A 20839-nucleotide genomic window follows, 5' to 3' on the forward strand; every position below is an offset into this window, starting at 1 on the left:
AATACCCTTTATTTCTTTCTCCTGCCTGATTGCCCTGGCCAGAACTTCCAACACTATGTTGAATAGGAGTGGTGAGAGAGGGCATCCCTGTCTGTGCCAGTTTTCAAAGGGAATGCTTCCAGTTTTTGCCCATTCAATGTGATATTGGCTGTGGGTTTGTCATAAATAGCTCTTATTATTTTGATATACGTCCCATCAATACCTAATTTATTGAGAGTTTTTAGCATGAAGGGCTGTTGAATTTTGTCAAAGGCCTTTTCTGCATCTGTTGAGATAATCATGTGGTTTTGTCTTTGGTTCTGTTTATATGCTGGATTACATTTATTGATTTGCGTATGTTGAACCAGCCTTGCATGCCAGGGATGAAGCCCACTTGATCATGGTGGATAAGCTTTTTGATGTGCTGCTGGATTCGGTTTGCCAGTATTTTATTAGGGATTTTTGCATTGATGTTCATCAGGGATATTGGCCTAAAATTCTCTTTTTTTTTTTGTTGTGTCTCTGTCAGGCTTTGGTATCAGGCTGATGTTGGCCTCATAAAATGAGTTAGGGAGGATTCCCTCTTCTTCTATTAATTGGAATAGTTTCAGAAGACATGGTACCAGTTCCTCCTTGTACCTCTGGTAGAATTCGGCTGTGAATCCATCTGGTCCTGGACTTTTTTTGGTTTGTAAGCTATTAATTATTGCCTCAATTTCATAGCCTGTTATTGGTCTATTCAGAGATTCAACTTCTTCCTGGTTTAGTCTTGGGAGGGTGTATGTGTCCAGGAATTTATCCATTTCTTCTAGATTTTCTAGTTTATTTGCGTAGAGATGTTTATAGTATTCTCTGATGGTAGTTTGTATTTCTGTAGGATTGGTGGTGATATCCCCTTTATCATTTTTTATTGTGTCTATTTTATTCTTCTCTCTTTTCTTCTTTATTAGTCTTTCTAGCGGTCTATCAGTTTTGTTGATCTTTTCAAAAAACCAGCTCCTAGATTCATTGATTTTTTTTGAAGGGTTTTTTGTGTCTCTATCTCCTTCAGTTCTGTGCTGATCTTAGTTATTTCTTGCCTTCTGCTAGCTTTTGAATGTGTTTGCTCTTGCTTCTCTAGTTCTTTTGATTGTGATGTTAGGGTATCGATTTTAGATCTTTCCTGCTTTCTCTTGTGGGCATTTAGTGCTATAAATTTCCCTCTACACACTGCTTTGAATGTGTCCCAGAGATTCTGGTATGTTGTGTCTTTGTTCTCATTGGTTTCAAAGTACATCTTTATTTCTGCCTTCATTTTGTTATGTACCCAGTAGTCATTCAGGAGCAGGTTGTTCAGTTTCCATGTAGTTGAGCGGTTTTGAGTGAGTTTCTTAATCCTGAGTTCTAGTTTGATTGCACTGTGGTCTGAGAGACAGTTTGTTATAATTTCTGTTCTTTTACATTTGCTGAGGAGTGCTTTACTTCCAACTATGTGGTCAATTTTGGAATAAGTGTGATGTGGTGCTGAGAAGAATGTAAACTCTGTTGATTTGGGGTGGAGAGTTCTGTAGTTGTTTATTAGGTCTGCTTGGTGCAGAGCTAAGTTCAATTCCTGGATATCCTTGTTAACTTTCTGTCTCGTTGATCTGTGTAATGTTGACAGTGGGGTGTTAAAGTCTCCCATTATTATTGTGTGGGTGTCTAAGTCTCTTTGTAAGTCTCTAAGGACTTGCTTTATGAATCTGGGTGCTCCTGTATTGGGTGCATATATATTTAGGATAGTTAGCTCTTCTTGTTGAATTGATCCCTTTACTTACCATTATGTAATGGCCTTCTTCGTCTCTTTTGATCTTTGTTGGTTTAACATCGGTTTTATCAGAGACTAGGATTGCAACCCCTGCCTTTTTTTGTTTTCCATTTGCTTGGTAGATCTTCCTCCATCCCTTTATTTTGAGTCCATGTGTGTCTCTGCACGTGAGATGGGTCTCCTGAATACAGCGCACTGATGGGTCTTGACTCTTTATCCAGTTTGCCAGACTGTGTCTTTTAATTGGAGTGTTTAGCCCATTTACATTTAAGGTTAATATTGTCATGTGTGAAATTGATCCTGTCATTGTGATGTTAGCTGGTTATTTTGCTCATTAGTTGATGCAGTTTCTTCCTAGCATTGATGGTCTTTATGTTTTGGCCTGTTTTTGCAGTGGCTGGTACCGGTTGTTCCTTTCCATGTTTAGTGCTTACTTCAGGAGCTCTTTTAGGGCAGGCCTGGTGGTGACAAAATCTCTCAGCATTTGCTTGTCTGTAAAGGATTTTATTTCTCCTTAACTTATGAAGCTTAGTTTGGCTGGATAGGAAATTCTGGGTTGAGAATTCTTTTCTTTAAGAATGTTGAATATTGGCCCCCACTCTCTTCTGGCTTGTAGAGTTTCTGCCGAGAGATCCGCTGTTAGTCTGATGGGCTTCCCTTTGTGGGTAACCTGACCTTTCTCTCTGGCTACCCTTAACATTTTTTCCTTCATTTCAACTTTGGTGAATCTGACAATTATGTGTCTTGGAGTTGCTCTTCTTGAGGAGTATCTTTGTGGCGTTCTCTGTATTTCCTGAATTTGAATGTTGGCCTGCCTTGCTAGGTTGGGGAAGTTCTCTTGGATGATATCCTGCAGAGTGTTTTCCAACTTGCTTCCATTCTCCCTGTCACTTTCAGGTACACCAATCAGACGTAGATTTGGTCATTTCACATAGTCCCATATTTCTTGGAGGCTTTGTTCGTTTCTTTTTCGTCTTTTTTCTCTAAACTTCTCTTCTTGCTTCATTTCATTCATTTCATCTTCTATCACTGATACCCTTTCTTCCAGTTGATTGAATTGGTTACTAAAACTTGTGCATTCATCACGTCGTTCTCATGCCATGGTTTTCAGCTCCATCAGGTCCTTTAAGGACTTCTCTACACTGGTTATTCTAGTTAGCCATTCGTCTAATCTTTTTTTCAAGGTTTTTAGCTTCTTTTTTTTTTTTTTTTTTATTAATTTTTTTTTGCACACAAAAACAATAAACATTTTCTAAAAATACATACAAACAAAAAGATGCGTATCAAACATATTAGGAAGGTTACACATGGGAAGTCGGGGAATAGAAATGGGGGGTGGGAGTTAAAATAAGGTAGAGAGGGACTTTATGTGGATCAGTGATAATAACTCAATCCTCTATTTGACAAAGAAGAGGGAGAAGGAAGAGGAAGAAAAAGAAAGTGGGATAAAGGATCAGAAAGGGAGGAAAATAGAAAAAATTAGAGTATGACTCCAGGGTAGACCTGTTTTGTTGTCACTGAGTTGGTTGGTTGGTTTGTCTGTTGTATTTTTCATGTTTCGCCAAGTTGGCCAGACTGGTCTCGAACTCCTAGCCCGAAGTGAACAACCCGCCTCGCCCCCCAGAGTGCCGGGACCACAGGTGTGAGCCACCACGTCCAGCCCCCACATTGCTTCTGGCCTCCATGGTAGACCTCCCAGATGGAGCGGCCGGGCAGAGACGCTCCTCACTTCTTCCCAGACACGGGGCGGCCGGGCAGAGGCGCTCCTCACTTCCCAGACGGGGCGGCCAGGCAGAGACGCTCCTCACCTCTTCCCAGATGATAGGTGGCCGGGCAGAGGCGCCCTCACTTCCCAGACAATGGGTGGCCGGGCAGAGGCGCTCCTCACTTCCCAGACGATGGGTGGCTGGGCAGAGGTGCTCCTCACTTCCCAGACGGGGCGGCCGAGCAGAGGCGCTCCTCACTTCCCAGACGGGGCGGCCGGGCCGAGGCGCTCCTCACTTCCCAGACGGGGCGGCCGGGCCGAGGCGCTCCTCACTTCCCAGACGGGGCGGCCGGGCAGAGGCGCTCCTCACTTCTTCCCGGACGGGGCAGCCGGGCAGAGGCGCTCCTCACTTCTTCCCGGACGGGGCGGCCGGGCAGAGGCGCTCCTCACTTCCCAGACGGGGCGGCCGGGCAGAGGCGCTCCTCACTTCTTCCCGGACGGGGCGGCCGGGTAGAGGCGCTCCTCACTTCTTCCCGGACGGGGCGGCCGGGCAGAGGCGCTCCTCACCTCCCAGATGATAGGTGGCTGGGCAGAGGCGCTCCTCATTTCACAGACGGTGGGTGGCCGGGCAGAGGCGCTCCTCACTTCCCAGACGGTGGTGGCCGGGCAGAGGCGCTCCTCACTTCCCTGACGGGGCGGCCGGGCAGAGGCGCTCCTCACTTCCCAGACGGTGGGTGGCCGGGCAGAGGCGCTCCTCACTTCCCAGACGGTGGGTGGCCGGGCAGAGGCGCTCCTCACTTCCCAGACGGGGCGGCCGGGCAGAGGCGCTCCTCACTTCCCAGACGATGGGTGGCCGGGCAGAGGCGCTCCTCACTTCCCAGACGATGGGTGGCCGGGCAGAGGCGCTCCTCACTTCCAGATGATGGGTGGCCGGGCAGAGGCGCTCCTCACTTCCCATGCGGGGCGGCCGGGCAGAGGCGCTCCTCACTTCCCAGACAATGGGTGGCCGGGCAGAGGTGCTCCTCACTTCCCAGACGGGGCGGCCGGGCAGAGGTACCCCTCACCTCTTCCCAGACGGGGCGGCTGGGCAGAGGCCCTCCTCACTTCTTCCTGGACGGGGCGCCCGGGCAGAGGCGCTCCTCACTTCCCAGATGGGGCAGCCGGGCAGAGGCGCTCCTCACTTCTTCCCGGACGGGGCGCCCGGGCAGAGGCGCTCCTCACTTCCCAGATGGGGCGGCCGGGCAGAGGCGCTCCTCACTTCTTCCCAGATGGGGCGGCCGGGCAGAGGCGCTCCTCACTTCTTCCCGGACGGGGCGGCCGGGCAGAGGCGCTCCTCACTTCTTCCCGGACGGGGCGGCCGGGCAGAGGCGCTCCCCACGTCCCAGACGGGGCAGTGGCCGGGCAGGGGCTCGGGAGGCTGAGGCGGGCAGAGCACTGGGCGTCAGGAGCTGGTGAGCAGCGTGGCCAACATGGCGACCGCGCGCCTGCAGCCAAACGAGAAAAAGCAGGCAGCGGTGGCGCGCGGCGGCAGTCCCAGGCAGTCCGCGGCGTGGGCAGCAGCGAGCTGAGTAGATTGCAGCCTGGGCCACAGAGGGAAAGAAAGAAAGGAGGAGGGAGGGAGGGAGGGAGGGAAGGAAGGAAGGAAGGAAGGAAGGAAGGAAGGAAGGAAGGAAGGAAGGAAGGGTGGGTTTTTAGCTTCTTTGCAATGGGTTCGAACTTCCTTCTTTAGCTTGGAGAAGTTTGATCATCTGAAGCCTTCTTCTCTCAGCTCGTCAAAGTCATTGTCAAAGCTTTGTTCCATTGCTGGCGAGGAGCTGCGTTCCTTTGGAGGGGGAGAGGTGCTCTGATTTTTAGAGTTTTCAGCTTTTCTGCTCTGTGTTTTCCCCATCGTTATGGTTTTATCTACCTTTGGTCTTTGATGATAGTGATGTACAGATGGGATTTTGGTGTCGATGTTCTTTCTGTTTGTTAATTTTCCTTTTAACAGTCAGGACCCTCAGCTGCAGGTCTGTGCTGGAGGTCCACTCCAGACCCTGGTTGCCTGGGTATCAGCAGCGGAGGCTGCAGAACAGCGAATATTGCTGAATAGCCAATGTTGCTGCCTGGTTGTTCCTCTGGAAGCTTCATCTCAGAGAGGTACCCGGCCGTGTGAGGTGTCAGTCTGCCCCTACTGGGGGCTGCTTCCCAGTTAGGCTACTCGGGCATCAGGGACCCACTTGAGGAGGCAGTCTGTCCGTTCTCAGATCTCAAACTCCGTGCTGGGAGAACCACTACTCTCTTCAAAGCTCAGTTGGAAGTGTAGAAATCACCGGTCTTCTGCATCACTCATGCTGGGAGCTGTGGACTGGAGCTGTTCCTATTTGGCCATCTTGGAACCGCCAGTTCATTCTTATCATAACTATCATGTGGGTTAATTTAGAAGTCTAGATAGGCCAGCTGCAGATCAAATGAAATTACATATGAAAGTGCTTTGTGAAGTATATAAAGCACTATGAGATTATAAAGTGTATTGGATAATTGTATGCAGTTGCATCCATTAGACTGGCTTTTTCAGATTTCATTTTTAGAATATCTGTGTGTGTGTGTGTGTGTGTGTGTATTTTTAAGGGATAAATATTTTGAATTATCAAAACAATAATAAAGGTCACTGCAGTGTGTTTATAATAAAGTCCTTACTGTGTTCTTATTAATGTTTTGTCTGACTTTTCTTTATTAGGAACTTAAGAGATTTGAGAACTTCATAAAATCTTGTCCTCCTTTTGATATTGTCATTGATGGTCTCAATGTTGCCAAAATGTTTCCTAAAGCTCGTGAATCTCAATTTGTAAGTATAAGTTTTACTTTGTTATTCCACATCTCTAGAAATATTTATTGTACCCATTTATGACCTTCTTGGGGCTCTTAGCTCCTCAGTTTTTCTTCCTCTAAAACTAAGGTCTTCAGGGTGCCACAGTGACCAACTGCATGCTCCCCTAAGATTTACTATTTTCTTTTTTTTTTTTTTGAGACGGAGTCTCACTCTGTCGCCCAGGCTGGAGTGCAGTGGCACAATCTCGGCTCACTGCAAGCTCCGCCTCCTGGGTTCATGCCATTCTCCTGCCTCAGCCTCTCCGAGTAGCTGGGACTACAGGCGCCCGCCACCACGCCCGGCTGATTTTTGTATTTTTAGTAGAGACGGGTTTTCACCATGGTCTCGATCTCCTGACCTCGTGATCCACGTGCCTCGGCCTCCCAAAGTCCTGGGATTACAAGCGTGAGCCACCGTGCCCGGTCAAGATTTACTATTTTCATCACCAACAAGTCGCTCTTGAAGGCTGGGAGAAAGCGATTAAAAGTGAGGAATTAAAAGAAAGATTGCAATACAGGGCCAGATTTTCCTGTTTCGTGTAACCTTTAGCTAACCTTCTCCTGGGTCTCTGCTTTTTCTTTGGGGTCACTCTGTCATTTCCCTGTGGGTCATATCCTTATATTTGAAAATTATCAATATACAATATCAAGAGATATTGAGCAAATTTCCTCACTGTATCATTACTCACATTTGTTTTTTCCAAACATAGTATGTTCATAAATTAACCTAAGCAGTTTTTTTTCTATATGGTAGCCATTTGTCAATTTATAAATGCCCTACGAGTTTCTAATAAGAATATCATTTTTCATAGCTGCAATTAACAGTTACTTTAATCGCTATTTTGTAGATTAAAAAATTGAGACTAATTTTGCATAGTAAATCTATAGAAAACAGTCATAACATCAAAATTAGATTGTAGAGAGCTCCTGGGTTTCAGACTTGTGGCTCTTATCATTGGCAATCTACAGCCGTTCATCTGTAATTAAACTATGTCTTAAAAATTGCTGCCACTGGCTAGGCACAGCGGCTCACGCCTGTAATCCCAGCACTTTGGAAGGCCAAGGTGGGCTGATCACCTGAGGTCAGGTGTTCAAGACCAGCCTGGCTAACATGGTGAAACCCTGTCTCTACTAAAAATACAAAAATTAGTTGGGCATAGTGGCATGTGCCTGTAATCCCAGCTGCTCGGGAGGCAGAGGCAGGAGAATTGCTTGAACCTGGGAGGCGGAGGTTGCGGTGAGCCGAGATCGTGCCATTGCTCTCCAGCTTGGGCAACAAGAGCAAAACTCTGTCTCAAAAAAAAAAAAAAAAAAAGTAATGATAAAAGGAGTAGTAAAATACATATGTATTGTTTTTATATTTGAAATTGAAGCATATATAAAATTGAAGAATCCTAATCAGAAGAATAGAGAAATTTGCTAGACAGTAAAAAACAAAACAAAACTAAACTAAAAAACATAAACACTGTTAAAAGACAACAAACTGCAAAATGTAGGCCAAGCATGGTGGGTCACGCCTGCAATCCCAGCACTTTGGGAGGCCGAGGCGGGCAGATTGCCTGAGGTCAGGAATTCGAGAACAGCCTGGCTAACATGGTGAAACCCCATCTCTACTAAAAATACAGAAAAATTAGCCGGGTATGATGGTGCACACCTGTAGTCCCAGCTACTTGGGAGGCTGAGGCAGGAGAATCGCTTGAACCCGGAAGGCGGTGGTTTCAGTGAGCTGAGATCATGTCACTGCACTCTAGCCTGGGCAACAGAACAAAACTCCATCTCAAAAAATAAAAAGTAAATAAAATGTTCACAATATGTTGCAAAGAGCAAATTTCCTTACTGTATCAGGACTCTTATAAGCCTATAAGAAAGAGATGAACCGACTGGGCACGGTGGCTCACGCCTGTAGTCCCAGCACTTTGGGAGGCCAAGGCAGGTGGATCACCTGAGGTCAGTAGTTGAAGACCAGCCTGGCCAACATGGTGAAACCCCATCTCTACTAAAAATGCAAAAATTAGCCGGGTGTGGTGGCAGGTGCCTGTAATCCCAGCTACTTGGGAGGCTGAGTCAAGAGAATTGCTTGAACCTGGGAGGTGGAGGTTGCAGTGAGCTGAGATCTTGCCATTGCACTCCAGCCTGGAAAACAGAGTGAGACTCCATCTCAAAAACAAAAAAGAAAAAGATGAACCATGCAGTGGAACAGTGGTTTAATTTTACTCATATTTATAGATACACAGATTAAAATACTTATCTCCCAGATTGGTAAATCTTTAAAAGTTGGTAATATTCAGTGTTTAGAATAGTTTGAAAAGGTAGGAAGGATGATATCAGTGTGATATTTTTGGTGGATGATTTGTCTATAACTTTCATTATCTAAAATACTGAAATTCTACTTTTAGGAACTGACGTAGTAACACTAGTACATAAAGAAATGTATTCAAATGTGTTCATTATTGCATTATTGGTAAGCAGAAAAATCTAAACAACCTAAATATGTATCAATCTAAAGCCTGATACATATTTTAATATTCATTTTTGTGAATAAGGTAAACCAATATGTGCTGCTGTGGAACAGTTGTCAGAATATAAGTGTAAGAAGCAAAATGAAAAACAACATGCTTAGAATTGCTCTACTTATATTAAAAACAAAGCAAAAAATTACCCATCTATAGATAAATGTTTGTTAGATAAGTTTGTATGTGTATGCCCAAAAAATTTCTAGAAGCTTAACACATACATACACACACACACATGCGCACACACACATGCGCACACACACATGCACACACACAATTTAACAGTATAGTTACCTTTGGGAGTTGGGGATAGAATACTGTACAAGAGAATTGAGAGGATTTCTGGTTTTTGTTTACGTTTTTTGAATTTTCTTTTACCATGAGTATATATTACTTTAAAATTTTAAAAATATCAGGAAAGGAAAAAAATTAAAAAGCATTCTTGGTAAATATTTTTAAATAATTTTATAATACTCTGTGTCTTATGGATGTACAATAATTTTTAAATCATTTACCTATTGTTAGACAAATGAGGCTTTCCATTTTTCACTACAATAGGTAATACTTGGAAGACAGCCTCTGTGCATGTTTCATAGGATGTCTTCGGAATAGATTTTGAGAAACCGGACTGTAGTCAAAGGGTATATATATTTTTAAAGATCGCACTATATATTACCAAATTGCTTTCCAAAATGATTGTAGTAATTTATACTACCACCAAAAGTGTATAATGGTGCCTAAATGTAACACATTTCTTTAAGGTTACTTATTACATGGTTGTTTCAGCCACTCACCTATGCCATCAGTCCACTAAGTGAAAAGGGCTGGATGGTTTTTTCCCCATTTTTTAGGTCAAACAGATTTTTTTAAATTGTGGGACAAACTTTAATGAAATAGTTCCAGAAAGGGAATATTCTTCATTGTCTTTTCTGTCTTCCTTATCTTTCTCTTAATACAATTACCTATAAGTGTACATAAAGGAAAAATTAGGAATTCGAAGTTCTGTAAGTTTTAAGTTTTTTCCGTCTTTGAAGAGATTTCCAGATTTTTTGTCTGTGGAGTGATGTACATATTATTTATGCTCTTCCTATAAACTCTCTGCATTATACATATACACATTTTTCTCGGTCCTTTTACATTAATGGTTGATTATATATCTAGTATTCCCTGTAAGTTCATTAATGAGAAAATAACTTTTTTGCATTCATTGTTTAAGGAGTAGCAGCATTATCACATATCTTGATCACAGAGCCTATAGCTTAAGGGTGACAGAGATTAAGGAACTAAAAAAAGAAACTTCTAGTTGTAAATGTATTTTATTTTCTCAATTTTCAGATGAATCTTTTTTATATTTTAATTTTTCTGAAGTCTATGTTATAATTGATGTCAGTAGAAACTTGCCAGCCACCATGTAGAGATTTATTGGTGACTATCATTGCCTGGGTGTGTACAAAATTAGCTATACATATCATATGTCTATTCATCTGTTTGCCACCTCAGTTGAATTAGTTATATTCGTAGCTCCACATACTGTTACACTGTTTAATTTTAACCTAAATCTTTTTTTAAAAACTTTTATTTTAAGCTTGGGGGTACATGGGAAGGTTTGTTACATACATAAACATTTGTCAAGGGGGTTTGTTATACATATTATTTCATCACCCAGGTATTAAGCTCAGTACTCAGTAGTTAATCTTTTCTGCTCCTCTCCCTTCTCCCACACTCCCCCCTCAAGTAGACGCCAGTGTCTGTTGTTTCTTTATTTGTGTTCATAAGCTTTTATAATTTAGTTCCCACTTATAAGTTAGAACATGTGGTATTTGGATTTCTGTTTCTGCATTAGTTTGCTAAGGATAATAGCCTCCATCTCCATCCATGTTCCTACAAAAGACATGATCTCGTTCTTTTTTTGGCTGCATAGTACTCCATGTTGTATATGTGCCACATTTTCTTTATCCAATCTGTCATTGATGGGCATTTAGGTTGATTCCATGTCTTTGCTATTGTTAATAGTACTGCAGTGAACATTCATGTGCATGTGTTTTTATGGTAGAATGATTTCTACTCGTCTGGGTATATACTCAGTAATGAGATTGCTGGGTTGAATGGTAGTTCTGCTTTTAGCACTTTGAGAAATTGCCATACTGCTTTCCACAATGGTTAAACTCATTTACACTCCCATCAACAGTGTATAAGTGTTCCCTTTTCTCTGCAACCTCACCAGCATGTATTATTTTTTGACTTTTCAATAATAGCCATTTTGACTGGTGTGAAATGGTATCTCATTGTGGTTTTGATTTGCATTTCTCTAATGATCAGTGATATTGAGGTTTTTTTCATATGCTTGTTGGCCACATGTTTGTCTTCTTTTGTGAAGTTTCTGTTCATGTCTTTTGCCCACTTTTTAATGGGGTTGTTTTTCTCTTGTAAATTTGTAATTTTAACCTAAATCTTAACTTTAAATATTTGCCAAAGGTTTCCTGACAATGTAATAAAAGACAGTGGAAGATAATGCTTTTCTGAGACTAAGGTACAGAATTTTAAAGCAAGAAGAGGTTGTTATGACTGATTTTTGCATTTTGAAAAGTTGCCACTGAGCCTGTAAACTTCCACCTGCCAATACCTTCCCATAGACATTCAAGCAAAGTTAACTAACTTCCAGAATGGCATAATTCAAAGAAAGGAAAAGCAATAATCAGATGTGAAATACAGGTAAACTCCACTATTTTGCAACCTTAGTGTCATGCTGTTGGTCCTAAAAGTGTTATAAAAGTGAAGATGAATAGCACAGGCTCTAAGGAGAGTGGTGTGTAATATGTCAACCTGAGGATGTACAGAACTATTATGGCCAAAAGTGATTTAGAACAGAACAGCCTTCAACTCAGATACGAAAGTGTATACTTACATGTTAATTGTGATTCCAAAACAAGATTATGGTATGGAACTATATGGATTAACGTACGATTTTGTTGGTTACTGAAATAGTATACTTTTTTGTTTGTTTTTTTTTGCTTAAAAGTTATTTATTCCTAAATCAGTGTTTCATCTTACAGTTTCTGGCATCTTAATAATGAGGAAGTATGATTACAAGATGTGCTAGGTGGACTGGGGACTATAAAGTCCCTGGGCTCAAGACATCCCCCCCTCAACCTCAGCCTCCTGAGTAGCTGGGACTACAGACACATGCCACCACGTCCAGCTAATTTTTTTTTTTTTTTTTTTTTTGTGGAGACGGGGTTTTGTCATGTTGCCGGGGCTGGTCTTGAACTCCTGGGCTTAAGTGATCTGGCTGCTGTGGCCTCCGAAAGTGTTGGGATTACAGGTATAAACCACCATGCCAGCTAGATTTTGCTTTTGGCACAATTGGAGACTTGGCCAAGTCATGTCTCAATTCTTTAATGGTTGTATTTTTTTTTCTTTTTTATTGAGAAATATAATATTTATATACCATAATATTCACCCTTTTAAAGTGTAAAATTCAGTGGTTTTTACTGTATTCACAAAGTTTTACAATCATCACCACTATCCAATTCCATCACATTTTCATTTTTCTTGAAGAAACCTCATACCCATTAGCACTAACTCCCAATTTCTTCGTCCCATTGGTCCCTGGCAACCACTAGTCTTCATTCTGTCTTTTCCTTTTTTCTTTCATTTTCTTTTTTTTTTTTTTCTTTTGAGACAGGTACTTGTGTTGCCCAAGCTGGAGGGTAAGGGTGCAGTCATATCTCACTGCAGGCTTGACCTCCTGGGCTCAAGTGGTCCTCTGCCTCAGCCTTCCAAGTAGCTAGAACTGCAGGCACACACCACCAGACCCAGCTAATTTTATTATTATTTTTTTTTCCATAGAAACAGGGTCTCACTGTGTTGCCCAGGCTGGTCTTGAACTCCTGGCCTCAGGCAGTCCTCCCAAAGTGCTGGGATTACAGGTGTGAGCCACCATGTCTGGCCTTCTATCTTTATGAATTTACCTATTCCAGACATTTCATATTTTCACTTAGCATAGTGTTTCAAAGTTCATCCATTTTGTAGCAGGAATCAGTATTTCATTCCCTTTTATTGCCAAATCGTGTTCCATTGTATGGATATGCCACATTTTATTTATTCGTTCTGTAGTTGATGGACCTTTGGGTTGTTACCACTTCTTGGCTATCATGAGTAATGCTACTATGAACATTTGGGCACAAGTTTTTGTGTGGACATATGTTTTCATTTCTTTTGGCTATATACCTAGGAGTAGAATTGGTGGGTCATATGGTAACTCTGTGTTTAATCTTTTGAACTTCTCAACTGTTTTCCAAAGCAGGTGCACCATTTTGCATTCTCATCAGCTGTGTATAAAGGTTCCAATGTCTCCACATCCTCACGAATACTTGTTATTTGTCTTTTTGATTATAGTCATCCTAGCAGGTGTGAAGTGTTTTTTTGTTTGTTTTGGTCATGTAAGAAATGCAGGACGTGGTATATTGTAGTTTCTTTTTTTTTTTTAGATGGAGTCTCACTGTCACCGAGGCTGGAGTGCAGTGGCACGATCTCAGCTCACTGCAACCTCTGCCTCGCAGGTTCAAGCAATTCTCGTGGCTCAGACTCCTGAGTCGCTGAGACTGCAGGCGTGCACCACTATGCCTGGCTAATTTTTTTTTTTTTTTTTTGTATTTTTAGTAGAGACGGGTTTTCACCATGTTGGCCAGGCTGGTCTCAAACTCCTGACCTCAGGTGATCTGCCTGCCTTGGCCTCCCAAAGTGCTGGGATTACAGGCGTGAGCTACCGCACCTGGCCCAGTATCTTGTAGTTTTGATTTGCATTTGTTAATGATGCATGATGTTGAATATCCTTTAATATATTTATTGGCCATTTGCATATCTCCTTTGAAGAAATGTCTATTTCTTTTTTTTTTTTTTTTTTTTTTGAGACGGAGTCTCGCTTTGTCACCCAGGCTAGAGTGGTGCAGTGGCGCAATCTCGGTTCACTGCAACCTCCACCTCCCGGGTTCAAGCGATTCTCCTGCCTCAGCTTCCTGAGTAGCTGGGATTACAGGCACGTGCCATCATGCCTGGCTAATTTTTGTGTTTTTATTAGAGACAGGGTTTCACCATGTTGGTCAGGCTGGTCTTGAACGCCTGACGTCAGCCTCCCAAAGTGCTGGGCTTACAGGCGTTAGCTACCGTGCCTGGCCAGAAATGTCTATCTCTTTGCCCAGTTTTAATTGTTTTTTATTATTATTGTTGAGGTGTAATTTTTTTTTTTTTTTTTGAGATAGAGTCTCGCCCTGTCGCCCAGACTGGAGTGCAGTGGCATGATCTCGGCTCACTGCAACCTCTGCCTCCCGGGTTCAAGCTATTCTTCTGCCTCAGCCTCCTGAGTAGCTGGGATTACAGGCGTGCACCACCATGCCTGGCTCATTTTTGTATTTTTGGTAGAGACGGGGTTTCACCATGTTGGTCAGGATGGTCTCAAACTCCTGACCTCGTGATCTGCCCGCCTCGGCCTCCCAAAGTGCTGGGATTACAGGTGTGAGCCATCACACCCAGCTGAGTTATAATTTTTAACTATATACCAAATACTAGATCTTTATCAGATATATAATCTGTAAGTATTTTCTCCCAGGCTTTGGATTCTCTTTTCAGTGTTTTGATGATATCCTTTGAGGCAGTTGCCAAGCTCCCATGTCTGTTCTCTCTCTGGCAAAATCGTAATAGCAAGTTGATTTCCCATCACTGATGTGTCATTGATAATGTCTGTGTGATAACCATTTAGGGTGTGGTGAGATTGTCTCTGTGAGTCATTATTGTGTGTATCTTGCTTCCATGACAGTGTTTTAAAACACTCTCCTTGGGAGTGTGGTAGGAAGAAAGCACTTATGAAAATATAATATCCATTTTAACAAAAAAAGTTTAAATATTTGTTGTCAGTAAGGTAAATAGCAATTGGAGAGTAGTAAATTTACTTAAACTGTTTATAAAGCTATATAAATTATTCTTACCTAATTATTACAGTGGTAACACTTTAATCATAATTTTCTGGTAATGTTGATTTTAAAACAGCATTTTTTTCCTTTTAAAATTGTTTCTATTTCACAATTTTCACTAATATAAAGGCTGATTTTTATCCCAGTCAAATCCAATTAAGATAAGTTGATTAAGATCAATTCAGATCTTAGATTTCTTTTGCAGTGATTTAGACATGGCTTTTTTTCTAGATAGTATTAGGAAGAGTATATTGTTCCTTAGAGTATTCACTCTGCCAACTCAAGTGGGTACTCCTTATTGGTATATTATTTCCACCCCATTTTGTCTTATGAAAGATATAAGATGGTTATAATGTATGTGATACAGAAAATAAAATAAATTTAAAATAAGTTAAAGTTAATGTAAAAAGGGTACAAAGGGAAAATAAGCTTAGGGAGATAAAAGGTTTAAGGTTGGTGCACAAAATGCATATGGTGAAGTGCTCTATTAATTCGGCTGTAAATTCTGTCAACAAACCTGAAGATGATAACATGATCACTTAAGAGCAGGGGCTCATGCTTTTATCTGCTTGCACATCATTTGTAAGTACCTCACATTCTCATCATAAACATTTCTCTTTCCTAAAGAGATTCTCAAAGGAGGTAGGCTAAGAGCAGTAGCAGAAGAGAGAAATCAGAGCTTTGGGGAATGGGTAAGTTTGAAGGAACACCCAATTCTGATATATCTTCCAAAGGAGCTATTTCCACTATAAGACTCATTCATTTATAGGCTTTACATAATTCATAAGATTGAATAGAAACAAATTGTTCAGAAAATGTTCCATTATTCCTAATATTGGAACCAAAGAGATTTTTCCTGTGAACCCTCAGAGTGCTATGTGGGCACTCTGAGTACTATTCACAACATTCTTGTTATGAACCGGTGAATGGATTGTGTAATCATCAGCAGTAAAGGAGTCAGGAGAACAGTGGGTGAGCTTGAGAGAGGCTTCTGAAAGTACTAAACAGGCCTCAATAACTCAGCGATAACTAATGCTAGGAAGTTGGTCAGAAGACTAAATAGGAGGACTCCTGCCCTTTGACTCTTTTGGAAATAAATTTTTAAGCTGATTTTTCACTTCAGATCCACAGTAATCCACAGCAATGCTAGACCTTGTTTTAAAATTTTATAATTATAATTTCATTTCAGTTTTTTAAAAGTTTGGTTACAAAAAGAAGCATATGTCCCTAATATTACTGCTGTGTAGTAAGCACTCTGAAGAGGTACTTATGTAAGTTCTAGTATCAGAATTGCCTGCCATGTCTGTTAAATAATTATAGTGAGGGCTGGGCACAATGGCTCACGCCTGTAATCCTGGCGCTTTGGGAGGCTGAGCGGGCAGATCACGAGGTCAAGAGATTGAGACCATCCTGGCCAACATGATGAAACCCCGTCTCTACTAAAAATACAAAAATTAGGCCGGGCGTGGTGGCTTACGCCTGTAATCCCAGCACTTTGGGAGGCCGAGGCAGGTGGATCACCTGACCAACATGGTGAAACCCTGTTTCTACTAAAAATACAAAAAATTAGCCAGGCATGGTGGCGGGCACCAGTAATCCCAGCTACTCCGGAGGCTGAGGCAGGAGAATTGCTTGAACCCGGGAGGCGGAGGCTGCAGTGAGCTGAGATTGTGCCATTGCACTCCAGCCTGGGCAACAAGAGTGAAACTCCACTGAAAAAAAAAAATACAAAAATTAGCTGGACATGGTGGTGCGTGCCTGGAGTCCCAGCTACTCGGGAGGCTGAGGCAGGAGAATCGCTTGAACCCGGAAGGCAGATGTTGCGGTGAGCAGAGATTGCACCACTGCACTCCAGCCTGGCGAGAGAGAGAGACTCCATCTAAAAAAAAAAAAAAAATTATAGTGAGTACTTGCTATAGTTTGAGTGTGTCCACTCCACATTCATGTTGAAACTTAATTCTCAATTTCACAGTATTAAGAAGTGAAGCCTTTAGGAGGTGATTAGGTCATGAGGGCTCTGCCCTCGTGGATGGGATTAGCACCCTTATAAAAGGGCTTGAGAGAGTGAGTTCAGCTCTTTTTGTCCTTCTGTTCTTTTTGCCTCACCGTGTGAGGACACAGTGTTCAAGGTGCCATCTTGGAAGCAGAGACCCAAGGCCTTCACCAGATACAGAACCTGCTGGCACCTTGATCTTAGAATTCCTAGCCTCCAGAACTCTGAGGAAACAAATTTCTGTTCTTTATAAATTACCTAGTCTCAGGTGTTTCGTGTGAACGGACTGAGACCGTAGTATTTCTTTAATGTGAAAAAAGAAGCTTGCAAAGTCAACCTGACATCATTTAGTTTAGTCAGTCTTACCTAGACTATAAATACCTAGAAATTGCTTATGCATGTAAAGTTACAGAATTAATTGAAATGGAAACTTTCCAATTATAATAGGTCTCTCTCTCTCCATGTTATGTTATGAAAACCTCTGTTATATCAGGAAAACCTCCTGAAAATTTTCTCATCTGTTGAGGAAAGAGATAACAGGTAATCTTATTGGGTTTAAGCTTGCAGGATAAATGGAAACAACCATTCCTCTTCAAATGAACGAAAATAATCCTGCAAGATAAAAATACAATATTTTAACAGTATTAATATTTTACCAAAAGAACTTGAAGGTGAAAATCCCAAAAGCCACGACAATTCCATGATTGTGAAAATACTAAGTATGCAAAATTTGTTTGTTTGTTTGTTTTGTTTTTCTTTTGAGACAGAGTCTCACTCTGTTGCCCAGGCTAGAGTGCTATGGCGCGATCTTGGCTCACTGCAACCTCCACCTCCTGGGTTCAAGCAATTCTCTGCCTCAGCCTCCCGAGTAGCTGGGATTACAGGCACCCGCCACCGTGCCCAGCTAATATTTGTATTTTTAGTAGAGACAGGGTTTTACTATCTTGGCCAGGCTGGTCTTGAACTCCTGACCTCGTGATCTGCCCACCTTGGCCTCCCAAAGTGCTGGGATTACAGGTGTGAGCCACAGCGCCTGGCCTAAGTATGCAAAATTCTTAATTACTCTCCAGTATTTTGTTTTAGCATCTCCATTTCTTGTATCTCATTTAAACAATATTTTAAAATTAGTGTTATATTATTTTTATTAATAAAATAATTCTTCAGGAATAATTGACTTTTATGATATTCATCCCATCTGAGAAAATTATACATGTTATATATATATATAGTAGATTTTAAAGTTTTTTTACAATAAGACTTTTATTTTAGAATAGTTTTAAATTTATAGAAAAGTTTCAAAGATTAGTAGGGTTCTCATATACCCCACACCCAGTTTTTTCTATCCCTAAGATACTAGTATGGTATATTTGTCAAAATTAGTGAACCAATATTGATATATTACTATTAACTAAAGTCCATACTTTATTTAGATTTGCTTATTGTCCTTGTTCTCTTCTGGAATCCCATCCAGGATACCATATTACATTTAGTCATTTTGTTTTTTTAGGCTTCTTGTTCCTATGACAGTCACTCAGACTTTTCTTCGGTTTTGATGAAGAAATTGACAATTTTGAGAATAATGGTCAAATGTTTTTGTAGAATGTCCCTCAGTTGGGATTTCTATGTTGTGTTTTTCATAATTAGACTGCAGTTGTGGGTTTTGGGTAGGAAGACCACAGAGGCAAAATGCCATTCTCATCATACCATATCAAAAGTAGATAGTATCAACATGACTTATCACTGTTGATGTTAACCTTGATCACCTGGCTAAGGAAGTTTTGTCGGCTTTCTCAACTGTAAAGTTACTCTTTTTTTTCCCCTTGCCATACTGTACTCTTCAGAAGGAAGTCACTGTGTGCAGCCCTAAGTTAAAGAGCTGGCGGGAGGGGTTATGTTTCACTTCCTTGAGGGCAGAGTATTTACGTAAATTATTTGGAATTCTCCCCATGAAATTGTCTGTTCTACCTTATTTACTTATTTATTTATGGTAGTATGGACTCATGGATATTTATTTTTAGTACTTTGGATTATAATCTCATACTGCTTATTTTGTTGCTCACAGTGTTCTTCCTTTGGCCATTGCAAGCTTTTTGTTGCTGTAGGTGTTTTTTGTTTATTTTTTTTTTAGTACTTCCTTACTCTCTGGCACTACAAAATGCCTCGTTGTATACAAAATTTTATTGATTTATTTATTTAGAGACTGAGTCTCACTCTTATCACCCAGGCTGGAGTGCAGTGGTGCGATCTTGGCTCACTGCAACCTCCGCCTCCTAGGTTAAGTGATTCTCTTGCCTCAGCCTCCTGAATAGCTGGGAATACAGGTGTGTACCACCACATCTGGCTAATTTTTGTATTTTTAGTAGAGATGGGGTTTCACTGTGTTGGCTAGGCTGGTCTCGAACTCCTGACCTCAGGTGATCTGCCCACCTGGGCCTCCCAAGGTGCTGGGATTACAGGCATGAGTCACCGTGCCCGGCCACAAAATTATTTTTTAAAAGCTAAAAAACATGATAATTGGGTAGGTTCTTCCAATCATCTTTGAAAGAAAAATGCTGTTCCCTTTTTTATTATTGAGGGCAATTAAAGGAAGTATGTTTCTGCCACTCGGTGTCACAATTTTGCCCAGTCACCTTATGATTTTTTTTCAGGAGTTAATCTTATTTGTGGGTTGTCTTTTTGGAGGATTAGCATGTATTTTTGATTTTTGTTTTTGTGTTTCCTTAGCAGTGGAGTAGGAAGGGCACAGATAAAAGGAGAAGTTTAAGCAATTAGTATAAACTTATTTAGAGCAGCTCTCCTATTACTGTCTCATGCGATCAAAAGGTGGTTTTTTGTTTAGTTGGTTAGTTTGGTTTTTTTATTTGTTAGAGACAGGGCCTCCTTCTATCACCCAGGCTGGAGTATAGTGGCGGGATTATAGCTCACTGCAGCCTTGAACTCCTGGACTCAAGCAGTCCTTCCGCCTCAGCCTCCTGAGTAGCTAGGACAACAGGCATGTGCCGCCGCCACACCTGGCTAATTAAAAAAAATTTTTTTTGTAGAGATGGAGTCTTGCCATGTTGCCCAGGCTGGTCTTGAACTCCTGGCCTCAAGCAATCCCCTCACCTTAGCCTCCCAAAGTGCTTGGATTACAGGTGTGAGCCAGGGCACTTGGCCTGAAAAGTGGTTGTTAAAACTCAATTGATAGCACCAGTTACCACCAAAGGAGAAATTTAAATAAAATGTTGGTTTTTGATATTATGTATTTGTATAGTGTTAAATTTTTTTAATAAGGAGGTTTTTTAAAAATAATCTGGAAAATAATAAAGGTTTATTTTTAGAGTTACTGGAAATGCAAAGAAAAGAACTTACCCTTTCTGTGGTTTGAAATACTTTAGAACTTGAGAACTTTTTTCCGTACTTGATGCACTCAAAAGTTTTGATTATTTTGCATTAATTTTGTTTGGCTGTACCTGTTTTTCACTAGTTTAGCTGTACTAATGAAATTGGCACTTCGGCTCAACTGTTTTTATTTGATTGCAATGATCACTTTAGCATTTGAAGAGTTCGAGGCCAGCCTGGGCAACATGGCGAAACCCCATCTCTACAAAAAATGGAAAAATTAGCCAGGTGTGGTGGTGGGCTTCTGTATTCCCAGCTACTTGGGAGGCTGAGGTGGGAGGATCACTTGACTCCCGGAAGTGGAGGCTGCAGTGAGCCAAGATCACACCACTACACTGCAGCCTGCATGACAGAGTGATACCCTGTCCCAAAAAAATTAAAATTAAAATTAAATTAAAAATCCAGATTTTAGTCTAAAGATATTCTTTTGAGGCCGGGCGCGGTGGCTCACGCCTGTAATCCCAGCACTTTGGAAGGCCAAGGTGGGCGGATCACGAGGTCAGGAGATTGAGACCATCCTGGCTAACACGGTGAAACCCCGTTGCTACTAAAAATACAAAAAATTAGCCAGGCGAGGTGACGGGTGCCTGTAGTCCCAGCTACTCGGGAGGCTGAGGCAGGAGAATGGCGTGACCCCCCAGGGGGCGGAGCCTGCAGTGAGCTGAG

General features: G+C 41.7%; 1 protein-coding gene across 4 annotated transcripts in view; it reads left to right on the forward strand.

Moving 5' to 3' along the window:
- The window catches only part of PRORP (protein only RNase P catalytic subunit), a 146694-nt gene that overhangs the window by 53243 nt on the left and 72612 nt on the right, over positions 1-20839 (forward strand). For 3 of the 4 annotated variants that reach the window (XM_030813377.1, XM_003263708.4, XM_012504383.2), the window contains one exon: positions 6187-6294. The exons of the other annotated variant lie outside the window; for it this stretch is intronic. In XM_030813377.1, coding sequence (XP_030669237.1) covers positions 6187-6294 — 108 coding nt within the window. The remainder of the gene's footprint in view (positions 1-6186; positions 6295-20839) is intronic. 4 annotated transcript variants of the gene reach the window in all.

The sequence above is a fragment of the Nomascus leucogenys genome, chromosome 1a, assembly GCF_006542625.1.
Source record: "Nomascus leucogenys isolate Asia chromosome 1a, Asia_NLE_v1, whole genome shotgun sequence".
Lineage (NCBI taxonomy): Eukaryota > Metazoa > Chordata > Mammalia > Primates > Hylobatidae > Nomascus > Nomascus leucogenys.